This window comes from Lontra canadensis, unplaced genomic scaffold (genome assembly GCF_010015895.1).
Source record: "Lontra canadensis isolate GAN:19392208 unplaced genomic scaffold, GSC_riverotter_1.0 scaffold144, whole genome shotgun sequence".
Lineage (NCBI taxonomy): Eukaryota > Metazoa > Chordata > Mammalia > Carnivora > Mustelidae > Lontra > Lontra canadensis.
Genome location: NW_022631138.1, coordinates 648960 through 661796, shown reverse-complemented (window position 1 = coordinate 661796; position 12837 = coordinate 648960). Strand labels below are relative to the sequence as shown.

The window sequence follows — 12837 nt, the reverse complement described above, 5'->3', positions numbered from 1 at the left end:
TTCCTCCCCATCGAGCAGGAGGTCGAGCCTGTTGTCGAGGGGCCTGAACGCGGGGCCTTCCAAGTCTGAGTGGCCGGAAGGAGGGCGGCGGGAGGGCCCCGGGGTGGCGCCAGACTGCCCCGTGAGATTCGCGCGCGCGGTCCCGGGCCTCCGAGTGCACCAGAGCGGTGGACACACTGGGTCCCTCGCGCTTTCGCTGCTCCCTTCTCCCGCGGCATTCGTCACCTGCGCGGGCCGGGGGAGGGAGTAGCCATGGAGCCTGGGGCAAAGGTGAGAATTTCGGAGGGATGCGGCCGCAGAGCCTGCTGGAGAGAAAAAGGGAAAGGCTGCCCTCTGGCTGGGCAGTCTCTGGAAGGGGAAGCATCACGTCTTCTCTGTGAGACCACAGCTCTTTCCATCTGGTTGGTCTCACGTTGAGGTTTTGAGGGAGAGCCCGCTACCTCTTGCCCTGCTGGTCTTTGGAATGATGTATGCCTCCCTTGCACCCCAAATCATCAGATCCAACAATGTGGCTTTTGATAATGATTTCGTTTTCTCTTCACGGGAGCCCCATAAGTTGGTAGGAAGGAGATTGTCATACCCATTTGGCAGATGGGTAAAGTGAGGATTCCAGAAGTCACAGGATTTGTTTAGAATCCAGGATTCCCCCCCCCCACCACCACCATAAGACCCATTGCTTTCCTAAGAATGCCAGTATTGTATCTGAAAAACCAGTTCAAGAAGACTTTAACTAGTCTTCCTTCATCCTGTGAGCCTAGAATAGGACAAGAATGGGTCATTAAATGAGGAATGGATGGACACACAGAAACTTTGAGTATTACTTTCACTCTCACTCAGCCGATGAGAGAGAGAAATACGTATTTAATTTATATGTCCAGATTTTCATAGCAGAATCTTACTAGAATTTAAGGGCAGAGGAGTATAGGAGGAGTGGGAGGCAATGATGGTCATGTTTGTCTTGATTCAGGGATGCTGTGGGATTGTCCCTCGATTTCCTGTGTTGACTCTTCTTAGGTGACAAGTAGCTGTGTACGGCAGTATCTGCAAGTTTACTACATGGCAAGAGTAATCATCACGGCTCCTGACTCCACTTGTAGGGTTACTTTCTGAGGACTCACACCTTTTCTATGCTGGAGAAAATGGCATGACCACCGGGCTACTGACCCCTGCCTGCATCCCAGGTGGGTTAATTTCTTCTTTATTCTCTTTTGTTTTCAGAACAGAAATATGATTTCCTCCATTGTTTAGGAGTTGCTCACCCATGATTCCTAGACCACTGGGTTCATCCTGATAAAATGATGAGTGATGAACCAGACAGTAAATGCTCCTCACTTGTGCAGAAGTTTCCCTTTGGCATTCCTTCTCGATACACTGAGTGCTCAGTTCACTCTTACTCGCTCTTTGGTGCTGTCATTGGCCTCATGGTCAGACGCAAAGTAATAAAAGCCAGTTTCCTTGACTCACAAAATTTACCAAGGAAATAAGATAGAGATAAGGAAAATAGTTAATCAACAAGAAGATATATATACATATAAAGATGCAGAAATGACTGGTAGGACAAGTCATAAATGGCCTTGGAAGAGGTTTTCCATCCTCTAAAGTATTTGAGGGAAAAAATACTGGAATAAAAGCTATACTTTGGAAAACAAGAGAGAGTAGGTAGTTGGAGAATAGAATAGAGGAGAGAGAAACAGCTTTGGCAGAAAGTCTGTAAGCACACTGGAGGTCTTCACAGTATGTGTGTCACCATAGGGTGAGCTGGATTGTGGTAAGGGAAGCTTAGGTATTTGTAGTCAGTCTGCAGGAAAACCTACACGGGGTCTTAAAAGCCCCATAAAAGTTTGTAGAGGCCCAGCAAGATGAAACGTACCTCTCTCTGATTGAAGGGAAATTAGTCAAGATGTTTCTGTAGGCTCTGGCTTGAGACCCTGGGAGAATAGCAGACTCTGTGGTAAAGGCAGTGGGACTATTTGACAACTTCAGACCTGCCTCCCAGCACATAGGTCTGAAACGCTGGGCGTTCTGATCTGAATTTGTAGATCTCTTTCAGAGGAAAGGGGAGACAGAGTCAGTAGCCTCTGTTGGACAGTTTCCAGTTGGTCTTCCTGTGTCTTCCAGCCCCAGCACAAGCACACTGAGCAGCAGCTCTTTAACAAGTTCAATTGCTGAGGTTTTCTCAGGAAACTAAAGTCTGAAAGGAACTGCCAGTTAGTCTATTACTGTTACTATTTGTAAAGAGAGAAAACCGTATAAATTATATTGCTATGTTGATCACTCCTAAGGCATATGGCCTTAAGGGACCATGAACTTAAATAAAAAGGGTAGTGATTTCATACTTAAAGTATTAAAGAATTAACATACGTGAAATTTAAGAAACAAAACAGAGGAGCATAGGGGAAGGGAGGGAAAAATAAAACAAGATGAAATCAGAGAGGGAGACAAACTGTAAGAGACTCTTAACTAGGAAACAAACAGCATTGCTAGAGGGGAAGGGAGAAGGGGAATGGGATAACTGGGGGCTGGACGTTAAGGAGGGCAGGTGATGTAATGAACATTGGGTGTTATATAAGACTGACGAATCAGTGACCCTTACCTCTGAAACGAATAATACATTCTATGTTAATTAATTGAATTTAAGTAAAAAAAAGAAAAAAGATCCAACATAAAAATAAAAATAAAGAATTAAATTATTTTGAGCAGAGGATTTTCCAATTAGGTAGTTCTCTTAACTTTATTTTATTATATGAATTGTTTTTACCATTTATTTTTGGAGAGCTGCATCATAAACACTGGAATGCTGACTACAAACGAAATTACCCAGTATATTCATAGTTACGTTCAGGGAACCATGGCAAAAGTGGTAGTTTAAAGAGAGACAAGACTTTATTTGCTAGCACCCCAGGGAACTGGTCTGTTTTAATGTATCAATATTAAATTAAAGTTGTACATGAATTTTTTTATATAGAATTAGAAAAATTAGTAGACATCGGTGTTATCAGCAGTAAATGGATCAGCTACAGATTCTGAGGAGCATGACCCACTCTGCTCCCTTACCCTGCATTTTAGGAGACAGTCTGAACTGTGTGCCTGTCCCATAGATCAAGGTTAGTCTTGGCACTCTGCAACAGCCTGATATCCTTCCCTTCCCCCTCTGTGTTCCCATGCCCACTTTTACAGAACTTCATTTTAACTTGTTTCTACGACTTCTTCTTCAAGCGTTCCTTCCTTCGTTCAGCCTTTGACAAATACAGTGTTTCTGCTCTGTGCCAGGTAACCGGGGTTGCTTCCGTGAGCAAAATTAGACCCGGCCGTGGCTCTCGTAGAGCTTCCCATCGAATAGGAGACACAGACATGACGCACAAAGTCAGTGTGTGCATCACCCGAGAGAAGGGAGAGAACATGTCACTTCAGCCCAGAGAGCCAGGAAAGCCTTCCCTGAGAGGGTAACACCTGAGCTGAGATATGAAGTGTGAGCAGGATTGAAATAGCTGAAAGGATGCGGCAGGTGGAGAACATTCAGGAAGAGGAAGCAGCTTGTATAAGGGGGTTAAAGGGAATGTGGCCCACATCTCAAAGGCAACCACCAGCTGGAGGCACAGGGCATGTGGGAGGAGTAGTGTGTGATAGGGGGGAGAGAGAAGACGGAGCAGGGTGGCGGGTGTCACACTCATCAGGGCCATTATGAGACATGGCAGGAACACTTTGGGGACTTTGGTAATTTGAGCTTGAGATACTGTTTTACAAATAAATCTACATTCCGTGACAGGTATAGCAAACATCTTAACTTTTAATATGTATTGGATGGATTTTATTCTTTTTTTTTAAAAGATTTTATTTATTTATTTGTCAGAGTGAGCACAGACAAACAGAGTGGCAGGCAGAGGCAGACGGAGAAGCAGGTTCCCACTGCGCAAGGAGCCTGATGTGGGACTCGATCCCAGGACACTGGGATCATGACCTGAGCCAAAGGCAGCGGCTTAACCAACTGAGCCACCCAGGCGTCCCAGACAGATTTTATTCTTAAAGGAAAACTAGAGAGAAAAATTTTGCCTATTTCTTGAACCCCTTACAGTCTGAAACCATACCACCAAGAATATAGTTAACTCATAACTATATTTTTTTACAGAGAGAGCCGGGCAGCACAAGTTGTGGGGGGGATAGCAGAGGGAGAGAGAGAAGCAGACCCCCCACTGAGCAGAGAGCCCAATGTGGGGCTCACTCCCAGGACCTTGAGGTCATGACCTGAGAAGAAAGCAACCTCTTAACCGACTGAACCACCCATGCTCCCCTCTTTCGTTCTCTTATACTATCTTCCTAATAACCAAGGAAATAACACTGAATAAACTCTTTACCAAACGAATTTTCTTTTCCCATGAACAGGGCTTCCAGTTTCCAAGCGTGATGTCATCCCTCAGTTGGAGGAGCTAGAAAGAGAAGTATCAAAAGCGTCAGGTAAGTGGTAACATAAAACTCAGATGGCCAGTGGGATCAAACGGGTCAAAGCATCTTGGAAGTGCTTGTGGAGGAGCCTCTCCAGATATCACTAGACCTGTGGAAATGTCGCAGTGAAGTCCCTTTCTCCGGCGCTGCACTCCAGCTCTGTGGATGATCATCTTTTATAAATGCATACTTTTTACTTTTTTTTTTTAATTTTTAGAAAATAAATATTTTCCACCCTTTCAAACCAGTTCTTTTTCCCAAATAAGGTAAAATGAAGTCAACGTTTCAGTATTTGTTAATAATATGCTTGGTTGGGACGCCTGGGTGGCTCAGTGGGTTGGGCCTCTGCCTTCAGCTCGGGTCACGGTCCCAGGGTCCTGGGATTGAACCCTGCGTCGGGCTCTCTGCTTTGTGGGGAGCCTGCTTCCTCCTCTCTCTCTCTGCCTGCTTCTCTGCCTACCTGTGATCTCTATCTGTCAAATAAATAAAATCTTTAAAAATAATAATAATAATAGGGGCGCCTGGGTGGCTCAGTGGGTTAAAGCCTCTACCTTCAGCTCAAGTCACGATCCCAGGGTCCTGGGATTGAGCCCCACATCAGGCTCTCTGCTCAGCGGGGAGCCTGCTTCCTCCTCTCTTTCTCTGCCTTCCTCTCTGCCTACTTGTGATCTCTGTCTGTCAAATAAATAAATAAAATATTAAAAAAAAATAATATGCTTGTCTGTTAGGCTCTAAACCAGGCTTTTCATATATGTTATTTTATCTCAAGAGTGTGACTTTTTGTCTCAGATCAATGACTAAAAATCGATCTCTTGACTTTCCCCTTGCCTTCTTCTTTATGTAAGTAGAGGAAGCATAGAATAGTGGTTGAGTGCAAACCTTGGAACCAGTCTAAATGTGTTCAAAGCCAATCTCAACTACTTACGAGCTCTGTGACCTTTAACAAGTGAATTATCCTCTCTGTGACTCAAAGTCCCCAATTATAAAATAGGGATAATGATAGCACTTAAGTCATAGGGTTGCTGTGAAGATCAAATGAAATAATCCAAGAGAAATGCTTAGAATAGTATCTGGCCAAATGCTAAGCAAGTAAGAACTATTGATTAAGTCCTGGCAACTTATTTTGAAAGATATCATGAATTTGACTTGATCATTTCTATCAAAATGGATACTGTCATGGACTGCCTGCTAATTATACTTTCCCTAGTCTTATCCTTGTCTAACTGAAGCAGCATCCCACTGTTAGATTCCCCACTCTGCCAGTTTTGTATTCCTCTGCCTGCTTTCAAGGCTTTTGTTACTTACCTGCCTAACCTTTTCATCTTCTTCATCCTTCAGCTTGAACCCTTAACACCAGACAGGCAGTCTCTTACTTCCCTCCACTTCCTGTGTGTTCTCCATGGACATTTGGGGATTTAATTCCTCCATTCCCCATAGCTGAAAGTCCTGAAAGTCCATTTGCCTTAAACCTGTTTCTACCCATTTGCCCTTTAAAATCCCAGGTACTTCCCTGATTATGGCATGTAGTTGAGAACATTGTATTGCATTGTTTTATTTATGGATATTAAGGAGCATTTAAGCCTGGAAATATTTAAACATTTTTAGCTTTTCTTCCAAAACTCTTACTAGGAAACCTAGGATTTGGGGCAGGTGCCCTGACAGATTGGGAACAAGTCTGAGCATATAGGGATTTGCCCTTCTCCCTACATGCCGCTCTTTTTTTCTGAACTTCGTTCTGTTTAAGTCTTTGAGGTTTGTTAAGTGTGCGGCAGTCAGAGGTGATAAGTTGCTTCTTTTTTTTTTTTTAAGATTATGGGTGCCTGGGCGGCTCAGTCGTCAAGAGTCTGCCTTAGGCTCGGGTCATGATCCCAGGGTTCTGAGATCGAGGTCCACACTGGGTTCCCTGCTTTGTGGGAAGCCTGCTTCTCCTTCTCCCACTCCCCCTGCTTGTGCTCCCTCTCTGTGTGTGTGTGTGTCTGTGTGTGTGTGTCTGTCAAATAAATAAATAAATCTTTAAAAAAAGAAAAAGAAAAGGGATTTATTATTTTTTAAGGATTTATTTATTTATTTATTTGAGAGAGATCACTAGCGGAAGGGGCGGAAGGAGGAGAGAGAATCCCAAGCAGGCTCCATGCTGAGCGCAGAGCCTGACATGGAACTCAGTCTCATGACCCTGAGACTGTGACCTGAGCTGAAATCAAGAAGAGTTGGACACTTAACCAACTGAACCACCCAGACATTCCATTTGCTTCTTAATCACTAAGCTTTGTGATGATGTGAAGTTGCTGATCTGGACCACTTTGTTTCTTTGGTTTTTTTTTTAATTTTTTTTGAAGATTTTATTTATTTATTTTAGAGAGTGCACGCAGCTCGTGTGAGTACACACAAGCAGGGGGAGGAGCAGAGGGGAAGGGGGAAGCAGACTCCCAGCTGAGCAAGGAACCTGATGCGGGACTTAATCCCAGGACCCTGGGATCATGACCTGAGTCGAAGGCAGATGCTCAACCAACTGAGCCACCCAGGTGCCCTGATCTGGACCACTTTAAATGCTAGCTTAGAGAATCCGTGTCTCATCTTGAGACAATGGAACCAACAGAGACTTTTTTTTAAGGTTTTGAAGGTTAGTCTATTAGCAGTGATTGGGAAATCCTGGGATGGGGAAAGACTGGTAGCAACGAGCTCAACTAACATTGATTATTTCAAGGCATGAGGTGTGGCGGCTCCAGTGAGGGGGTAAGAGTGGGCAATCCCCACAAGACTGTCTTTCCCTGTCTCCACTTCACCCGTTTTTAAATCTCATCTGCCATTTCCCCACATGACCTCTTCCTAGTCTTACTCTCACTTATTCTTTCTCATCTCCTCCCCTCCTGGATAGAATAGAATATATTGAGTGCCTGCTCACTCTTTCCCTTTTGGGCAGTTGCACCTCTTTGCCCACTCATCTTTCTTTTCTCAAGTTCTTTCAAAATAGTGAAGCGATTTTTGAGAGCTTTCAAGTTCCTCTGTTCTGTGTAAATGTTTTTCATTTGTTTGTTTTTCATTATTTTCCTACCACAGCAGTTATTTTTCTTTCCTGTGTAGGAAATGATCCATGTGTATTTTTGGGTTTTTTTTGTTTTTTTTTTTTTTCAGACTGAGAGAAAAGACCAGAAGGCAAGGAGCTTACTACAGAACAGAATATTTCTGAGGAAGAATCAGCCCCTGGTGTGTTACTAGAAAGATTTCCAAAGGAAAGTTCCTGTGAATGTGAGGATTCTTTAGAGAGTCAGCAGGAAAACCATGGGAAACATTTAATACAGGAGGCTGTCACTCAGAAGAAATCTTCTGGGGAGAGACGTTACCAGTGTGATGAATTTGGGAAAAGTTTTAGTCAGAGGTCATCTCTTACTCAACAGCAAGGAGGGAGACTACGTAACTGTGATTCATTTAAAAAGAACTTAAAATTCAGATCTAATGAGGCACGAGAAGATTTGTGCCGAGAAGAAACCTTGGAAGTGTAATGATTGTGAGAAAGCCTTTAGTTACTACTCAGCTTTTGTCTTGCATCAGAGAATTCACACAGGAGAAAAGCCCTATGAATGTAACGAATGTGGTAAAGCTTTTAGCCAGAGCATACACCTTACTCTACACCAGAGAATTCATACTGGAGAGAAACCCTACGAATGTCATGAATGTGGGAAAGCCTTCAGTCACCGCTCTGCTCTCATTCGCCACCATATCATCCATACTGGAGAGAAGCCCTATGAGTGCAGTGAATGTGGGAAGGCCTTTAATCAGAGCTCATACCTCACTCAACATCAGCGAATTCATACTGGAGAAAAACCTTACGAGTGTAATGAGTGTGGGAAGGCCTTTAGCCAGAGCACATTCCTTACCCAGCATCAGGTCATTCACACTGGAGAGAAACCCTATAAGTGTAATGAATGTGGGAAGGCCTTTAGTGATCGATCAGGCCTTATTCAGCACCAGAGAACTCATACTGGGGAGAGGCCTTATGAGTGTAATGAGTGTGGGAAAGCCTTTGGCTACTGTTCAGCCCTGACTCAACACCAGAGAACTCACACTGGGGAGAAACCCTATAAATGCAATGATTGTGCCAAAGCCTTCAGCGACCGCTCAGCCCTTATTCGTCATCAGAGAACACACACTGGAGAGAAACCTTACAAGTGTAAGGACTGTGGAAAAGCTTTCAGCCAGAGCTCATCTCTTACAAAGCATCAGAAAACTCACACTGGAGAAAAGCCCTATAAGTGTAAGGAATGTGGAAAAGCCTTCAGCCAGAGTTCATCCCTTTCTCAACATCAGAAAACTCATGCTGGAGGGAAAACCAAAGAATACGGAAAAGCCTTTAGTGAGCATTCAGCCTTTGGCCAGCAAAAGAGAATTCATACTGGATAGAGACCATGTCGATGTGGTACCTTTAGAACATATTTAGCAGACAATTACTAAACGTCATGTGAGGGCTATAAATGAAGTTCAGAGTGTGTCACGCAAAAATATTGAGAAGTCATTGCTAATACATAACGTACTTAGGATGTGAAGGAGGGGTTTGACATTTTTCCAGTGCAGCAGAGGACTTTAAATTTCCTCGGGGAAAGAGAATGATTATTTCCAACACCCTAAGGTGTATGTAAGCTTCCAAATCCTTGGGAGAGAAACAGGGTGTGTGGTGATGCAAAGAAGGCATCTTGTCTGGGCTGGATAGTCTCTTAATGCTAAGGAGACGAAGCTTTAAAGAGATGAGGGCTTCTTTAGGGAAATTGCAGAGGCAGAAATAAGAGATTAAGAATTCACAACAAGTTGGTCCAGGGTTGGGAGTGGCGGTGGAAGGGAAGTGGTCCTCAGGCTTAAGTACAGGGTCACTTAGGAGATAGATGAGAAAGATCGAGAAAAAGAACTGGGGGAATGAACTCAAGAAATGTTGGTTGCGATAACTACCCAAATGAGTGCTCCCAACCAGGGAAAGTATTAGACGCGTTAGTTGGCCAGGTGCAGAGTTTCCACCCCGACACCAAGGAACGTCGGCGTGCCAGTCTGCTGCCGCACTCTTTGTCTCGGAGACCTTGCTTACTGATTCACAGCCCTCTAAGAATCGTACTAACTCCAGAGGTCAAGACTGACAGTCTAGAAAGAGAAGGTACAGAAGGGACCTTTGATGTTTTCAGTCTATTTTAAGCTACCTATTTTAAGCTAAGTTACCTGAGGATGTGCTTATTTATAAAGATTTTACCTCAATCGTATGTAGTTTGTACTTTAGACTCATTCATACCATAGTCACATTAAGTTGTAGACCTGAGCTGACACTGCGTATTGGATTGTGAAATTTGGTAAGACTTTGAAATACCTTTCACCATTTTATTCTCGGGTAGAGGCACAGGACAGCCATATATATATATATTTTTTTTTCATTGAAACTTTGAAGGTTATTGCACATATTTTGAGTATTGTGTTTTTAGTTTTCACAAGTTTGATGATGTGTCTTGATGTGGATTTCTTTGAGTTTATCCTGTTTTCTGAACTTCAGTCTGTAGGTGTATGTGTTTCACGACATTTGGGGCATTTTTTTTTTTTTTTTTTGACATTTGGGGCATTTTTACCCATCATTTCTTTGAACACATTTTCCAGCCCTCACTCCTTCTCTCCTTCCAGGACCCTGATGACACACATGTTAGATCTTTGATTGTAGTCCCACAGGTTCCCAAGGCTCTGTTCTTCTTCTGTTTGTTTTTTTTTTCTTCCCCCCCCCCACCAGAGTACATTTTTACCTCTATGTCCTCAGGCTACCATAACAAAATAATCTAGAATGGGGAGCTCAAACAACAGAAATGAATTTCTCACAGTTTTGGAGGCTGGGAAGTCCAAGATCAAGCTGTCAGCTTTGGCCCCTAGTGAGGGCTCTCTTCCTGGATTGCAAAGGGCCACCTTCTTGCTGTGTCCTCACGAGGCCTTTTTTTGGTGCTTTCATGGGAAAAGAGAGCTCTCTCTCTTCTATTTCCTATAAAGCTGCCAGTCCTATCTGGTTAGGACCCCAGCCTTATGACCTCATTTAACCTTAGTTACCTCTGAGAACCCCTGTGTCCAAATACAATTCACACTGAGAGTTAACACTTCAACATATGAATTTGGGGGGCACACAATTCAGTCCATAGCATTCTGCCCCTGGCTCCCCCAAATTCATGTTCATGCAAAATACATTTCCTCCATCCTAACAACCCCTCAAATCTTAACTCATTCCAACATCAAGTCTGAAATCTTACCTAAATGTCACATAAATCAGATATGGGTGAGGCTTAAGGTATAATTTATCCTGAGGCAAAATTCTTGTTCAGTTGTGAACCTGTGAAACCAGATAAGTTATACGCTTCCAAAATAGGATTGTGGGACAGGCATGTGATAGATATTCTCATTCCAAAAGGGGGAAATAGGAAAGGAGGAAGGAGTAAGAGGTCCCCAGCAAGTCCAAAACCCAGCAAGACAAACTCCATAAAATCTTAGGTCTTGAGAACAATCCTTATTTGGCTTGATGCCCCACCTTCCAGATCCACTGAGACAGTGATCCCACCTTCTGGACCCACTGGCAGCAGTCTCAGCACCAAGTCTCTGCTGGGTAGCCCTGCCTCCAGAACTTTGTTGGCATCTGTGGCAGCTGGCCTGTTGAAACTAAGGTGATGTCCCCACCCTTTGACACAGGAGGCAGCGATGATCCTGAAGTTGACTTGAGTCATTCTTTTTTTTTTTTGAAACATAGAGCATGTTTGTGGCTGAGTAGCTTTATTGTCCAGTCCTGTAGGATCTGAGAGTCTTCCTCCATTTGTCTAGTTTTTCTGTCCCTTGAGTCCCAGCTGGCATGTTTCTGCTGGTACCATCCCGGCTTCTGTGGAGATGGCTGTACGTAATCACACGCATGAGTCACACCCTTGTTCTCTTTTCCAAATGGTTGTTCAGCCACACCCTTAGTGTTCTCTATAGAACAGGCTTTCTCATATTTTGCAATATGGGCGGACAGAATTTTCCAAATCTCTAAGTTCTAGGGTTTGGGGGTTTTGTTTTTGTTTTTGCTTAACAAGTCCTTGGATGTACCTCTCACCTCTTGCATTTTGTTATAAGCAGTAAGGAGGGCCCAAGCTACACCTCCAACACTTTGCTTGGAAATCTGTGTTGAATGTCTACAGTTTCTTTGCTTATAAGTTCTACCTTCCACAAAACACTGGATCTTTACAACAAGGATTGCCTTCCAGTTTCCGGTAACGTGTTCCTCATTTCTGTCTGAGATTTCATCAGAACGGCCTTTAACATCCATATTTAGAGCGTGCACCTCAAAACTCTGCCAACCTCTACCCATTACCCAGTTCCAAAGGTGCTTTCACATCTTTAGGCATCTGTTAGAGCAGCACCCCTTTTGAAGGTGCCAAAATCTGTTAATCTGCTTGGGGGTGCCAAAACAAAATACCATAGACTGGGGGGCTCATATAACAGAAGTTCATTTCTCACCATTCTAGAGGCTGGGAAGGCCAAGATCAAGGTATGCACTGATTGGGTTTCTGGTAAGAGGGTTCTCTTCCTAGCTTGTAGACAGCCACCTCCTTGCTTGTCCTCACGGCTCTTCCTGCCTGCCTGCACATGCGGAGAGAATTCTATCTTACAAGGCTACCAATCCTATCAGCTTAAGACCCCATACTTGCGACCTCATTTAACCTTAATTACCTTCTGCAAACCCTGTCTCTAAATACAGTCACATTGGTTAGGGCTTCAACATGAATTGGTGGTTGGGGGATGGTTGACGCACAATTCCATCCACAGTAATTTCTTTTCTGTTGTTCAGGTTGCGTATTTTCTATTGTTCTATCTTCAACTTCACTAATTCTTTCCTCTGCCCCTTCCCTTCTGATGTTGACTCCATCATTGGGTTTTATTTCATTTCTATTTTTCAGTTCCATTTGATTGTATTCTACTTCTTTACTGAAACTCTTTTCTAAAATCGCGTCAAGCATGTTTGTCCTTGCTCATTGAGGCATTTTATGACGGCTATTTTAAAATCTTTTATCGGGTAATTCTAACATCTGTGTCATTTCAGTGTTGGCATCTGTGGGCTGTCTTATTTGAGTTGAGATTTTCCTTCTGTGTGCGCCGGCAATTTTTAGTTGAAATATGGCCATTTTGAGTTTTATGTTATGAGACTCTGTTTCCTATTTAAAGCTTCTATTTGGGCAGGCCTCTTTGGAGAAAGGGTTGAGGGGTTACTGCTTATTACTGTAAGTTGGTGTTGGAAGTGCAGGCTCATCATTGGCCTCTACTGATACCAGGATAGGCGTCCTCACTACTGCTAGGTAGGGGTGGGAGTTAAAACTCCCTACCAGGCCTCTACTGAGCCCACACCAGCGAGGTAGGGGAGAGACG

General features: G+C 43.6%; 1 protein-coding gene across 4 annotated transcripts; it reads left to right on the top strand.

Moving 5' to 3' along the window:
• LOC116858925 (zinc finger protein 135-like) lies at positions 1 to 9680 on the top strand. 4 transcript variants are annotated; one of them, XR_004381045.1, is made up of 3 exons: positions 1 to 270; positions 1015 to 1181; positions 4381 to 4421. XR_004381045.1 is itself a non-coding variant. In XM_032843877.1 (3 exons), the coding sequence occupies exon 3, from the start codon at positions 7894 to 7896 to the stop codon at positions 8836 to 8838; it is 945 nt and encodes a 314-aa protein (XP_032699768.1). In that variant the 5' UTR covers positions 1 to 270; positions 1015 to 1181; positions 7573 to 7893; the 3' UTR covers positions 8839 to 9680. The 4 variants fall into 4 exon arrangements, 3 of the variants coding, with proteins under 3 accessions (XP_032699768.1, XP_032699769.1, XP_032699770.1); XM_032843877.1 differs by lacking the exon at positions 4381 to 4421 and adding an exon at positions 7573 to 9680; XM_032843878.1 differs by lacking the exons at positions 1 to 270; positions 1015 to 1181 and adding an exon at positions 7573 to 9680 and having other exon boundaries at positions 4418 to 4452.
• The last annotated feature ends 3157 nt before the right edge of the window (positions 9681 to 12837 follow it).

What these genes read in the sequence shown, in the direction of transcription:
- LOC116858925 (XM_032843877.1), top strand. Translation starts at nt 7,894, where the DNA reads ATGAGGCACGAGAAGATTTGTGCCGAGAAGAAACCTTGGAAGTGTAAT.